This window comes from Paralichthys olivaceus, chromosome 19 (genome assembly GCF_024713975.1).
Source record: "Paralichthys olivaceus isolate ysfri-2021 chromosome 19, ASM2471397v2, whole genome shotgun sequence".
NCBI classification, from domain to species: domain Eukaryota; kingdom Metazoa; phylum Chordata; class Actinopteri; order Pleuronectiformes; family Paralichthyidae; genus Paralichthys; species Paralichthys olivaceus.
Genome location: NC_091111.1, coordinates 9,264,600 through 9,278,877, shown reverse-complemented (window position 1 = coordinate 9,278,877; position 14,278 = coordinate 9,264,600). Strand labels below are relative to the sequence as shown.

The window sequence follows — 14,278 nt, the reverse complement described above, 5'->3', positions numbered from 1 at the left end:
GTTATTACAGAACAAGATGAATCAGTGTGTAGGAAAGTTTGAAGTAATGGTGTTAAGAGGTTCTCACACCACACAAAAGTAATCACAGCAGAGCGGCGCCCAGGAGAAGAGAGGAGAAACAACAGAAAACACAGGGCACAGCGGTGACGCTGGGACTGAAATGAAAGCAAAGCAGACACGCGGTAGCTGTCACCTGAAGTTGTGCAGACTCGCAGCTCGGTAAAAGTGTTAAGTCATCATCCAAAACACAGCATCTGCTCACCAACAGCCTCTCAATGTTTCTGTCTGTCTGAATGACTACGAACCAGCGCAATACGAAAGAAGAAAAACAGGAACAAAACAGCTGTGGTACTTTGAGCTAAATGCTTATGTCTCACAGCAGCGTAACCTTTAGATATAGTGAACTATGGGAAACTGTTAATAAATTGTAACTTAATTGACTTACGATTATTTACTTAAAGTCTGAATCTATTTTAAAAATTATTCCACAGCCGTGCTTTGAGTTATTCTAATGTCAACATCCTGGTCACACTGACAGCACTAATGTGCTGACTTTAATGTTCACCATCTTTGTTTAATAGTTAGCATGCCAACATTTGTTCATCATCAACCAAAGCACAGGACGAAGTAAAAGGCTCAACGATAGATAAAAAGTTAAGTAAAGAATGGTGAGGCTTTTTAATAATGCATCACTTTTTTAACTCTCAACTAGTCTCTTGTTTCAGCTTCAGTTTCACCTCATATGGGAGTTTGCTGCTTCTTCAGTTTTCATTAATAATGTATTGTCTTCGGTTCTTGGATTAGTATTTTAGAACATCCCTTCAGTTTTTAAAAAACTGAGGGCCAAGCAATCAGATGAATCTAGAAAGTAATCAGCGCATGAATCAACTCAAAAGGCACTCAGTAGAGCAAATCCCTCCTTCAAGGCTGAACAATGCGAAGCTGTTTACAGACAAGAAATTCAGAGTGTCTGCACAGTGTGGTCCGGTCTGTCTCTGGAGTTTGTCTTTCACATGAACAAAGCATCAGGAGGGTCAGTCACGTTCACAACTACAGAAACGTCCAGTGTTCAGGCGAGTGGTGGCACAGCATGCTGTAGGCAGGACTTCAAATATTCATTCCGCTGTGGAGGTCACACGTTTTTCTTAGTTCTCACCAAATGCTCTCCAATCTCGTTGTCTTTGTTAACATTTTCTTTGACTTCCTCTACGTGTATGGCGCCTCTTTTTAATTCTTAGATATTTGTATTCTTTTTATATTTTTTCAGATTTGCATCAGTCACATGTTAGAAACTTCACTAAAGTGCCCACTCGCTAGCGGAGAATCTTCTGGAAAAACTCCTTCTGTTCGAACATTATCTGAAGTTTTTACTGGGGGGGCTGGCAGGAAAAGCCCCAGAGAATGTCCACAGCCCCTCCACCCAGGATAGTTTCAGGAGATTATCTGGAGTTCATGCCTGAAAGCAGCTTAGACATCGTTCTTATAGTAGTAATGCAAAAGAAAATAGTTGGTTTGATAACCTAAATGATCTTTAATCCTGGTTCCTCTACATCCACACCAACAGGTTCTGGGTTCTTCCCAGGCCCAGACGCCACCCATCAACCAAGTTTTGTAGAAATTGGTTCAGTAGTTTTTGAACTAATTAGCAAGGCTAATAAGGCAATTAAAAAACTTACAAATAGACACATAAGTGAAAACATTACCCCCTTAGTGGATGTAATAAGGAAAATAACTATTGTTACTTGCATCCCTAGTTCAAATATTTCAGCATTTTCAGCATGGCCACAAATGTCAACACAACCTGGCTGCATTAACTGTCCGACAGACAACAGCGTATCCTGGACGAATCTCATTCTCATTACAGGTTTAACCAGAATCTCCCAGGCAAGACAACAATTTCCATGTTAAGCTGTCCTCATTACCACTACTTAGTACTTAACAGTTAAATACACTAATTGGCTTGGTTTACTGCATATGGGCTAAGAAGTTTAATCTGGCTGTTGATGAATTATCATCACACAGAAAGAGGCAGAGACTGGGGAATGAATGAAGGAATTCTGCATCTTCAAATCTCTTTTTGTCAAAGGTTTTCAGATTACTCACATTTGTTTCATTGTTGTCTTTTTTGTGCTACAGCTTTGAGAGGCAAAATAAACACGTCAGTCCACAGACAGACTTCAACCTGTTTAGTAACAGGTCCAAAGACATGACAGCTGATAAATCAGGGTAAAGATGAGCTACAAAGACAGAAACAGAGAAGGAGGAAAAAGGTGAAAGAAGAGCACACTCGGGGACCAGAGAGAGTGAAACCTGCCAAAAAACAGATGGAATTCGGCTCAGCCTTCTGCGTTATTAAAAGTTGAAGTGGTTCTCGTCCTGTCACCATGACAACCCATGCTGGCAAAAAAAAAAAAAAAAGGTAGAAATAGGTAGACGGAAAGTAGAAAAGATATTTAGATAAAATGAGAAAGAAAGGTTTGGAAAAGTAAAGATGAGAAGAGAGTGGTAGAGATGGAGAATGAAAGAGAAACAGAGGAGAGGAAATGAGTGCAAGCTTTAAAAAACGTGTGGTTGTATGAAAGTGTTTATAAGATTGTAGATTTTGTGTGTGTGTGTTTGTATGTGTTTGTGTGTGTGTGTGTGAGACAGAGATAAATTGAGAACGAGATATCCTTGTGTCTGTAAACCTCGTTGCTGTGGATTCTTTCTATCCACAGTGATAAAGCTAGGCTTATCAGTGTGTGTATGTGTGTGCCTGCGTGCGTGTGTGTGCGTGTGCTATAATTACAGAGAGCAGCTTTACTGCCATCATAAAGGCATCAAATAGGCAAATAAAAAGAATGTTCTCACAGACACACAAGGTTATATAGCGAGCAGAAGTCTGTTTATGTAGGCTTGGAATTACAAGTTAATAATTTCTGGGCAGGAACTGATCTGATGAAGAGAGGAAATGAAATGAGGGATTCATATTTGTCCCCCATATGCCATTAATCTTCCAATTTTAAAATCAACCAACAACTTCTTCTTGTACGCTACTTTAACCATGGAGTCTTGTTACAGCTCCTGGCAGCATGACAGTCAGTGGATTCAGATAACAATATTTCTTCAGAATATTTGCGGATCCATTTTGGCCGTCACGTAGCCCGGGGGTTGAAAACAATCTTTTAAAATCAAAATGCAAAAAAGTATCTTCCCTGTGTTGGCAAGACAAAGAGGCTTTCATGGACTGTGCTGCCTCATTGTGTGTGAAATCCACGAGACACTAAAATAAGGAGATGTGTGTGTGTGTGTTTATTTATTTTTAATATTTGTGTTTGTCTTGCAGAATTGGCTCAGAGTTCGTTCCATGCCAAACGCTCAAGTATGTATGAGAGTCAGGAAGGTTCATTTGACACCTAATCTACATCTGATTATGGGCTGAAATTGCCTTCCATAATGTGATCCCCGCCTTCACCAATCAGGTTCAGGATGAGTCATGATGTGATTGCATTCAGGAACATCCGCAACTACCTCTAATCATATTGATTACACAACACAGTGAAATCTCCTTTTTTAATGATCTGTTGGAGCATGTTTAATTATAGTAGAATTAATTTTTTCACTCATATACAGTACTCGTGTAATCCCTCTCATGACTGAATTGTTAATCAACACTCAAAGAAAAGCATGATTTTAAGCACTAAAATAGCATCTGTTTTTATTTTATTTTCATCTGCCATCGTTTCATGTATCTCAGTTCAAATTCAATTAAATTAATCCATCTAATAATTCCAGGAAATCTGTCTGTCTGTCTGGTTGTCGTTCGCATATCTCGAGAACCATTCTCTGACAAATAAGTGCAGTGTTGGATTCTGTGGGATTTGAACCTAAGATAAATTCAATATTAACAATGTAAGTGACATTGTAGATCACAACAACAGCACATCCACGACAACAACTGATTCTCGAGATTATGGTTCTGTGTTCTGAGTTAATCATATTTTGTTCTTGCTTTTAATTTCTGTGTTCGTCTCCATCTGTGTCTTATCTTTACACCTTCCACATATATCTGTGGTTACAACTTCTATGGTAGCTCATGCTTTGTGCAGCACATTGTGTTTCCACCTGAAATGAAATGTGCTTTACAAATAAAGCTTTGCTTGATTAACCAAAATCTGCTTCTGTCTGTCCGGTTAAAGGCAACAGAGCAGGAAGTGATGAAGAAGAGTGTCCATTAGCCTCACTGCCTGGATGCATGGCACCCTTGTGTTAGCAACCAGCTCCCCAGCTGCTGTAGACTCCTTGAGCAAGGCAGTCTATAGTGGGGTTCTTCAGTAGCTGATTATTTACTGTGAAATACAAGACGTTTATTGCAAACATTAATTATTTCCTTTATACATTTTATGGCAAACGAATCAGCTTGTGACCACAACCCTAAAACATTTACTTGCTTTTATTTGCCTTTTAGTATTTGCACACAAATGTTTTTTTACAGATGCTATTATAACTTCCACCACCACACAGTCTTTATTTGAGCTGCTGTTGCATTCAGTGGTTTCATTATTTTGCAGTTGATTCTTAATTTGAAATCTAGTCTGCACATAGCATCCCTGCAAGTATTGAAGTTTGTTAATGTGAGCATTATGTTTGCATAAAAGACTATTTTTGTGTGTAACCACCGGCTGATTACTGCCTGGGAACAGTCATCAGTTATGAGCTGGTATGAAGGTTTGTGCCGGCAGACGAGACAGTTTTTTAAGACTGGTGCACAAACAATGCAAAGCCTGTATAATGGTTCACTCACTTGATTTAAATCATGTGACAAAACAGCTGATCATTATCTGATCATTACCGCCAGCTACTCAGAAACGGCCAGCATGTGAGGAGCCCCACATATGAGTGTCTGCAGTTTACTGAGAATGAATTCTGTCTGAACCTAAGTTGGTGAGGGTAAAATACTTTATCAGACAGCGGTCAGACTTGTGAGTCTCTTAAACTGGCACAGGCCACAGCTGATCGAATAGCACAGCACTGCAACAGCAGCAGGGCTTCATAAGCAGAGCAACTCAATACACCAACTACAACAAAACATTATGTGAGGTACAAATCAATTTAGCAAAGAATAAGATGATGTGAGCACATGGTGAACACAACTGAATGAGTGCTCATACAGTATGTGCCCTGGTCTGGTGAGGGCTGATTCCTGTTTGTCAAGCTGTTGTTGCAGGCAGAATATCTGGCATAAATAACACAAATCCATTGATGCATAATGCATCACAACACACAACAAGCTGGTAGCGGTGGTGAATTGTTGCAGTCACACGCATGTGACAGTGATTTTGATTAATAATGATGATAATGATGATGCCAGTGGTCTGTACAGCAGGTGTCAGCCCAGTAAACAGCCCCAGGAGGAAGACAGGGATAGGTTGGTGAGAAAAGAGCAAGTCTTCATGGCCAGAGACACCTGCAGACATTTCTTTCATCTTATAAAATTTGTAATTTGACCACTAGAAGGGCGCACACCTCTGCGAAGGCTGATTGGTCAATTTACCAACGTATTGCATGTTAAAAATAAACTGTTAATGGGTTCTAATGATGGTCATGTCCCACAGCTCCACAACATTTGATGGAAATCAGTTGAGTTGTTGTTGGGTAATCCTGGTTACAGAGGCAAACAAACAGCAATGAAAATATAAACTCCTTGGCTGACGTAAATACAAATTCATACAGTAAAGAATTCACCAAAGCTTTATTTTGTCAAACTTAATAACCATGGAGATTCTAATTACCTCCAACAAGGTGGTTATGTTTTTACCCCTGTGGTTTATTCGTTGGTTGGTTGGTTTGTTTACTTGGGGATAGGGGACTAAGAACTTTCGGCATGGATCCCGACAAACAGGATTTTTTTTACCCCACACTGTTTCTTAACATGTTTTGATATTTTCATTGATTTCCTATTGGGAATAATTAAATAGTAAATAATCTAATTTAGACCCAACTCTGAAACATCGCTGCAGAGTGCTATGTAGGGTTATGCAAAAAAGAATATGAAAATAAAAAGCAAGCATTCCCAGTCACACTAGGTTGGTAGAGAAATTACAAGAGAACAGAAAATAAATCGACATATTCATTTAGGGATCAGATTCTGACCATTGTCTCAAGTTATTCCTAAAGTGACTATTTTTATAATGAATATATAATGAGCACCACAATGTTTCAACTACAAACCAATCATTGGGCCCAGTGGGACAGTGTGGTATAGAAGATTAGCTCTGGGGATTTTATGTTTGCCTTGGAAATCAAATGGTGGCCACTGTGTATTTTCAACCACTGCGGTGTGTGTGTGTGTGTCAGACTGGATGCTCGAGTGAGTTACTCTCTGAACGGCTTAGTGTGGACTGTCCATCATACAGCTTGCCTGCCTGCCTGTCTTCTTACATGAATTATTGACTCTCTGCCTCACTTACCTTTTTTTTTTCTTTATCTAACTGGACTTTATGTCTGTCAGATTTTTGTCTTGTCCATAGCTCAAGCAGAATCAGCAGTGTGCTAAAGAGCTTTACTTGTGGAATTAATTATCTTTTCAAACGCCTCAGGAGGTAGATTAATAATCAACATGCATGTATGGAAGAGTGGATAGATCACGGTTTACATCCACCCATCATCTGTAGCAATTATTCTTTGAATGTTGATGGGGAGCTGGAGCCAATCCCAGCAGACACTGTGAGAAATAACCATCTATGCTCCAGTCACACCTACGGGCTATTTAGAGGCTCCAATTAACCTGCGCTGCAGGTCTTTGGATGGTGGGAGTATAGAGTATAAACACATACAGAAATCCTGAGGCCATGCCCACCACTGTGCCACTATGCCGCTACCCTACCTTGGCCTGCAGTTTACCTCGTCCGTTATTATCCACGCTAATATGTTTTCTATTGTTGTCATAGCCAATATACTTTAGCTGGCTTCACCCCAGGATCAGTGATTGTATAGATAGTTACTATTGTCGCGTTAATAGTTACTCTCTGCCTTCATTTTGAGCCCAGTGGAATGGAAAATGTCCCCTTTATATGAAAAGACACTCAATGCCACAGGAAGCAGATTAGAGCTGGAATCAAATCTAGTGTAGAGTTCATAGCATTAATGTCACTATAGCTAAGAATCTGAATATGTCATTTCTGTCAGTAGAGTAGACTATCAGCGAGGGGCACAAACATCAGGAGGAAATCCACAGTTTGATGATAGCTCTCAAAATGAAAATTTATATTGTTGTATTTTAACTGTATTTTTACATCTGTATCTAACATCTTCAGTATATATGACAGCTAAAGTAGATTTAACTTAATATCAACAGTGTCTGACTGATATAACAAAAACATTTTAAACCATATGTGACTTGTTGCAAAATAACAAAATTACTCAAAGACTTACTTACTATTTTATGGTACAATGTTAGATTCAGAACAAATCCAGAGTATTATTCCAAGGACATCCTACTTTATTTATTTTAGAGCTGTGCTAATCGATATTTTACAACAACAACAACAACAACTGTGGAATCAAACCGGTAAAGCCAGTGTACGCTATGTGCCCAGCTCCAGATAGCAGACACACAAAGTTAGCAACAAGATGGTGAACATAGCAGAGCATTTAGCTGACCAAAAAGAGCTTAAAGAGATTGACAGTTAGACCGTAAACACATCTCCAAATACAAACAAACATTGCTCTATTTCTGCTGGATGTGTTTGTAATATTGTTTTTAATGGGATAATATGTCAATGATGAGTGTAAAGGTTACACTGGCTCCAAGCTGTGGAAAATAATGACACAGGTTTAGGACTAAATTGTGTTTGTGAGAAAGTTTCCCTTTCTGGAGATAGCAAGATCTAATAGAAGACAATGATCCTCACAATAGAGTGACAAAATAAAATAAAACAAAAAAAGAGATTAATCTCCCACAACAAGGTTGTTTGGAGTGATTGAATGAAAAAATGGATATAATATGTGCTTGTGTCGTGCTTGTTCTACTCAGGTGGGCGTCGCCGGTCTGAGCCTGACGAGGCAGAGCTCCTGAGGGTCAGCAGGAAGTTGGTCGAGGACGCCGTCAATCGCGCCTTGCAACAATACAAACAGGAAACACTTCAAAATGGGGGCGGGCCTAATGCCACACAGGTCCCTGGAAACACTGAGGAAACTGCTACAAAGACGGACACTACATCCAACTCCACTGCAGACAAAAGGAAGTGACGTCATCGGGCCGAGGTACACAGACTGAAACACCAGCCGCCCATGAAACATTAGCTGGGCCTGGCTAAGGAGGAGAAGTGTCAGTAAGCCCGGGCGGAACCAGCCAACCAGTCAGCCCAGTTTGCTGATTAACCAAACCAGCTAGACAACCACGATGGCTGGCCAGCCATGCTAGCTCCTGCCCACCTGATCTAGCTTGACACAATGCTAGGTAAATAGATAATGTAGCTTAAGATCAGTGCTACTAGGTGACCGTCTCAAGAGGTCAACTAGCTAAGCCTGGTAATGAACTCACTATCTCTGGTGTCCTTTCTATTTATGTGTAAAGACCAAACACGGGGCAAATTTTGCAATGTGCTTACAAACAAAATCAATGAAAGGACGCAAGTCGCCACAGATTTGCACCATGTGATACAAATAGACAAGAATATAAGTCCATGCTGGTTCAATATGTTTGAGTCTGATAAACTTATTATCACTCTCTAGTTTGTTAGTTACCCAGTTACTCCAAAAACAGTCCAGTGGCCGTGATCCCACACCAGGCTAAAATTTTCCTCCACGTTTGGTCTGATCACACCATAACGTCGAGGATGCTGCCTCTCGATCACTCATCTGTGGGTCTGCGTTTGCACGTCAACACAAATGTGAAGCACTCCTCTACAGAGACACATGCACACGCAGGGTTCACGGTGACCTCTTGCTCACAAACTGCCCTTCTAGAAGAAGATGAATCGCACCTGCACAAAAAACACTCAGTATCCATTATTCCTCTCTGACTACAACCCTCCTTTCTCCTTCACTGGATAGCTTCAGTTGAAGACAATGTTTTTACTTTTCTTTGAGCATAATTCCTTTTAGAAAATCCGTGATAGACGGTGTTGTGACTGGTTGGATTGTTCCAACGTTAAGACTTTAATGTATGTTGGACAGTGCAAGTTATTTTTGTTGTATTCTGCAGCGAGCCTCGGTTCAAAGCACTTTCTCTGTATCTACTTCAGGAACGGATCTTCTTTAAACTTCCAGCATCTTATTTTACGTTTCACTCGAGAAGTGTATCTGCAAACCAAAGTGCAGTTCTGTCTTCACTCTAAGTTGTTTATGGAAATTGGCCCCAGCTCAGCTCTAAGTATTATACACGACTGCTGTCCTGCCGAGGGAACACCAAGACAATCATTAAGTTGAGATAAATTCTGCTGGAAAGTTGCATTCATTTTTCTAAACAGAAACTGAAGTGATACAGCTCGTTAAAACCCCAATCTGGACTGGTCCATTAACAGTCTGCACCTACAGAATTAATCTGGCATTTCTCAATCACAATAATCTCCACTAATGATGCTACCTTTACAAAAACGTCCAGTCGAAGACACTAAATTGGAAATGCTCAAAAATACTATGCCACTACATGAAGACACACTACAAGCTGCCAAGAATGCATTTGTGCTCATTACATTAATGACCTCTATGTGACAGGCTGTCATTACTCATATTAGACACAGGCATTCATTTCATAGCACCACTTCTTTTCTCATGATCATTTTTAAATGTTAATTATTTTTTCTTCTGTCGAATGAATCTGAAAAAGAGCGTACAGATTTATTTTCAGTTTAAACCTATCTATAAATTGTTTGTGATAACGTCTGCACCACAAACGGACGCCGGGCTGTTTGAGTCTCTGTGTATTTGCTCTGATCTGTGGAGCCTCGATTACAGCCAAACAGTCTTTGGCGGTGGTTAACTCCGACAAACGCTGCTGTCAGCTGAAAACCCTCTGGCTCTTAATTCCAGTGTCTTCCATCTGTTCATATAAACTCATATATTTGCCTTTGGTGTTATGCAGTCGACCCCACAGCTCATGAAATCCATTAAGCAACTCTTAAAGGTGATGGTTTTCCACTGACAGCAAGATGGTGATGATGCAGCCACGATAACGGCGATAGAAGTTGGTTTACTATGACGTTAAATATGTTGTTTTATCCTTTTTCAATGTTTTATTTATTTTCTTTGCTGTTAGAAGAATGATTCTCAAGTGAGTAAATGAAAAGATGTTTTATGTTCTGCTGATTCGAAAAATGTGCCCAGTTTGCCTTTGAAGGTTTAAAAGAAAAAAAAGCACAACATTTTCACTGATTTTCTGTTTTCTTTATCCATTGTCTTGTTTCCAGAGAGCAGGCGAATACAGAGATGCTGTTAAGTCAAACCACCTCTGTTCAAAGTGGCCTTTAGTCACTGAAACTAATCAATGTGAATTTTTGTTTGACTGTAAGTGCTTAAGGTGATAACATGTAGGTAACATCTTTGCCAACAGGAATGACTGGGTGATGATAAATGTTAACCTGCGGCTAAAGAGTCAGATGCTTGAGTTAAATGTAAAAAATGAAAAAAAATCAGCCGAAAGACAGAATTCATGTTATCGGTTAAATCAATTTGTGTGTGTGTGCAGACACAGAGAAACACAGAGAGACTCCAGCTCAATGTTTCAGCCATGTGAGGTTTAGTTCCCTCCAGAGCAAACAGGTGTGAGCTGGAAAATGTTCTCACATCCTTGAAATCCGCTTCAATCCTGTCACCGCTGAAACATCGATAACAGAAGTGAATTCTGTCTTAAGGTGGACTTTGATCGTTCTCGTTTGATCTTATTATTGTCACCAGATCCTTAATCTCCTTAAAATCCCCTTTAATACACAACTTGTCCTGTTGGTCTGTGTGATTATTCTGTTCATCTGTCTCTGAGCGTATGTGTGCGTGCGTGGCTGTGGGTTGTTTGATCAGTGGTTCCCCAGAGAAAATCTTGTCACTATCAGTCATGACAACTCGGAGCCGAGTGTGTGAACGCCTCTACAAATTTGTCTTCTCTGTTTGTCTTCCCTTTTCGTCCGTGCGTATGTCTGAGTATGTGGGCGTGTTGTTTGTACCATGTGGTATATCATGTTCTGCCATATTTGAACAATAAAACAGGATATGAGATTCAAAACCAATATCCTAGTCTCTGCCTGCTGATTTCAGCCAGATATGGACATCCACAGTGGTTATAGAGTGCGTGTGTGTGTGTGTGTGTGATATCATATTCACAGTATGTTTACATTGACGCACAAATCAAGGCTTGGACTGTGTTTCCTCCACACACCTCCTACCACAGTATTGTAGACTGTGTGACTCATGGTGCTGGACAGTGGCCATGTCTTCTTTTTTCGATAGATGCAAAAGCTAAAACACAAATAGACATTTTCCAGGAAGCACTCGCTTCCTAAATGTCACATCTCATGTTAGGGTACAGCAGTACATTAAATTAATGAGGCAGATAAAATAAATGATCGTCCTCAAATGTATGAATGTTTTTCATACCTGCGCCACTTAGCAACGATGTGCAGTAGTTTATTAACGGAGAGTGGGTTTAAATTATTGTATTTGATGTGATAAAAACAGGTTGAAATGTTTCATGATTGGTTGAAAGCATCTTTCGACGGGACTTTGATATCGTGGCTTCACTACTGGCCAGACTCCATATTAGGACAAAAAATACAAGATGGCGGCCCTCGTATCCTGAGTATGTGTTTTCATTTTCTACATTGGAAGGAAGTGGAGACGTGTATTTCATCTTTACATACGCTAAAGTTTGGATCATCCAGAAATTCAAACAGTAGGACAGACATCATTGTCAAACGACCTGCATCGTCCTTCTGTTTGACATTCAGGAGGGAAAGAGAGGAAGTGAAGACAGCAGCCTCAAATCTGTCACACTGATAAGTAAACAAACAAAGGTGGAGGGCACAGTTTTTATATCTGATTTTGCTCTTGGTTTCTTATATCAAGATTATTCTTTAATGAAAAGGAAAAGCGTCACTGTGAGCTCTGTGAAGTGAGCTCTGTGAAATGGGGTCACTGGGGAGTTACCAACGTGTAAGCTCTTTTATTTCACAGCTTTCCTCCTAATGTGAGAATCTATTGAATCACACACTGCATATCTGATGCTGTGATTCAGTCACAGGCCGACCTGGGACAGGTTCATGACAAACACTCGGCTCGACTTGGAAACTCAAATTCTGACAGGAATCTCAACAGGACACTAAAGCCGTTTTCAGACATGAACTCAATTGACAATTGGGTCGGAACGTTTTCTGGAGGTTATCTCACACAGAGAGTTCCATGCTTGTCTGAAAGCAGCTTAACGGAGACAGAAGACATTAAACCAACTCGCAGAATAATTCCTGAATCAATCTGGATGTTGCATTTTCATCATGTAATCCATGATTTCATGACAATTCCTTAAATCGCTTTATTTAGGTTGTTGTTTTTATGTTTCACATTATGACTCATCACCACAGGCGAAGTCTTTTGGAGTGGGAATCATTATTGTGACATGTGCCGAGTATTTATGAGGCCCCTGATTGGACCACGTCCATCAGAGATAAAACAGTGGATTTAGAATCTGCACATTTAAATGAAAGTAGAATATATCAGTTGTTTGTTTAAAAGCAGTTATAATAAGACCTTCATGATCTTCCAGCCGTGTGGTGACGACTGGCAAAATGTCTAGTTTAAGATTTTCATCTCATGCAGGGCAATATTATTCCATTACAGGAGCTTCTCTCTATATATATCTGAGATTTATCTTCTTAAATAAGTGACTGTTCCGAAAACATCAAAAAGTAATTGTAATGGCTTGTTGTTAAAAACCTAAAATATCATATAAAACTGCTAAAAATAACAAACGTGTATATGAGAAACTGGTACCATCGACTTTTTGACATTTTGCTGAAATGACAAAAAATATTAAAAATATAGTCAGCTTTTCAGTTGCCTGGAGACATAATTAAAGGGCCATGTGTAGTGGGGGTCAGTAGGGGACCAACAACAAATGTTTGCCCCGGGGCCCTCGAGCAGGTTAATCAGGCCATTCATGAAGGTCAGATCACTGCCTGGTAAAGCGGTGGTACAGTATCATGTCCAACCTTTGTGATATCATCAGGGTTCTCTCACTTTACCAGGCAGTGAGACACTAATGAATTGCATTGTGGGAGGTTTGGCAACGTGACCTATAAAAGGACACGCTTTATTTTTGCACACAGTTGTTCAGGCATTGTAAGAACTGGTTTCTTCTTTTTTAGTTTACCAGGTTTGTACGTCTTTATTTTTGTATTCTTCAGTAAGTGGGCACACACTCATGTCAACTGATAACATAACACAACACAACCACTCAATATCAAACACACACTTTCATCTGACAGAAAATAGACAGACATGAATGCAAACCCAGTAGATGTCAAAATTCAGACCAACTGATGGGACTATTTTAAAAACTGTGGGAGTTCAAACATAAAAGAATGACAAAAACAAAACTTGGCCATTGTCCATATACAACAGTGTGTTTCTGGTGTTAGCCCACAGGGTTGTTCTCTGCTTTTGCTCTCATATACAAAATGCCATCTTTTTCTATTTTAGTCCCAGTGCATGGCTCCATCTGCCTTTAACACATGCGTTTGTGTGAGAGTGTGTGTGTGTGTGTGTGTGTGTGTGTGTGGTCCAGGTATTACTCATGTTGTGAGGACATAATTCCATTGACAATACCCATAACAGATAACAAGAATCATTCTATGATGAAGACATGTTTATTTTGACTTCTACTTCCCCACGGAGGACTAATGAAGGATTATTTTATCTTGAGTTTTTTTTAAAAGACATCTTGAAATAGAGATACATGTATTCTGTTATCAACACTAAGCTGATAATAATACTAACCTAATAAAATAATCCTAGTGATGTTTTCACTGGTGGGTTTCATCTCAATTGTTAAACTTGTTTCCTTCACCCTAGAAGGATATTTAAATACTTTATATTTACTCTGTGGTAGCCTTTAATTGTCATAAAAACTCAAAAGGTGTTTAGTTTGTCCAGTCTGGACTAATGTAAAAAACATGGCGACCTCCGTAGAGAGGAGCCCATCTATGTAAATATAAAGCATTTGAATATAAAGGGACTTTTCTGTGGTAAAGAAAACTACAATTCATACAATTTAGATGAAATGAACTAGTAAAAACATCATGAGGATTAT

The 14,278-nt window shown here is 39.6% G+C and overlaps 1 protein-coding gene across 2 annotated transcripts in view; it reads left to right on the top strand.

Moving 5' to 3' along the window:
- The window catches only part of LOC109632591 (A-kinase anchor protein 7), a 39,201-nt gene extending 27,997 nt beyond the window's left edge, over positions 1-11,204 (top strand). Inside the window, exons 10-11 of one of the 2 annotated variants that reach the window (XM_020091957.2) lie at positions 3,326-3,361; positions 8,015-11,204. In XM_020091957.2, coding sequence (XP_019947516.2) covers positions 3,326-3,361; positions 8,015-8,229 — 251 coding nt within the window. In that variant the 3' untranslated portion in view covers positions 8,230-11,204. The remainder of the gene's footprint in view (positions 1-3,325; positions 3,362-8,014) is intronic. The other variant, XM_020091958.2, reaches the window with a different exon arrangement.
- The last annotated feature ends 3,074 nt before the right edge of the window (positions 11,205-14,278 follow it).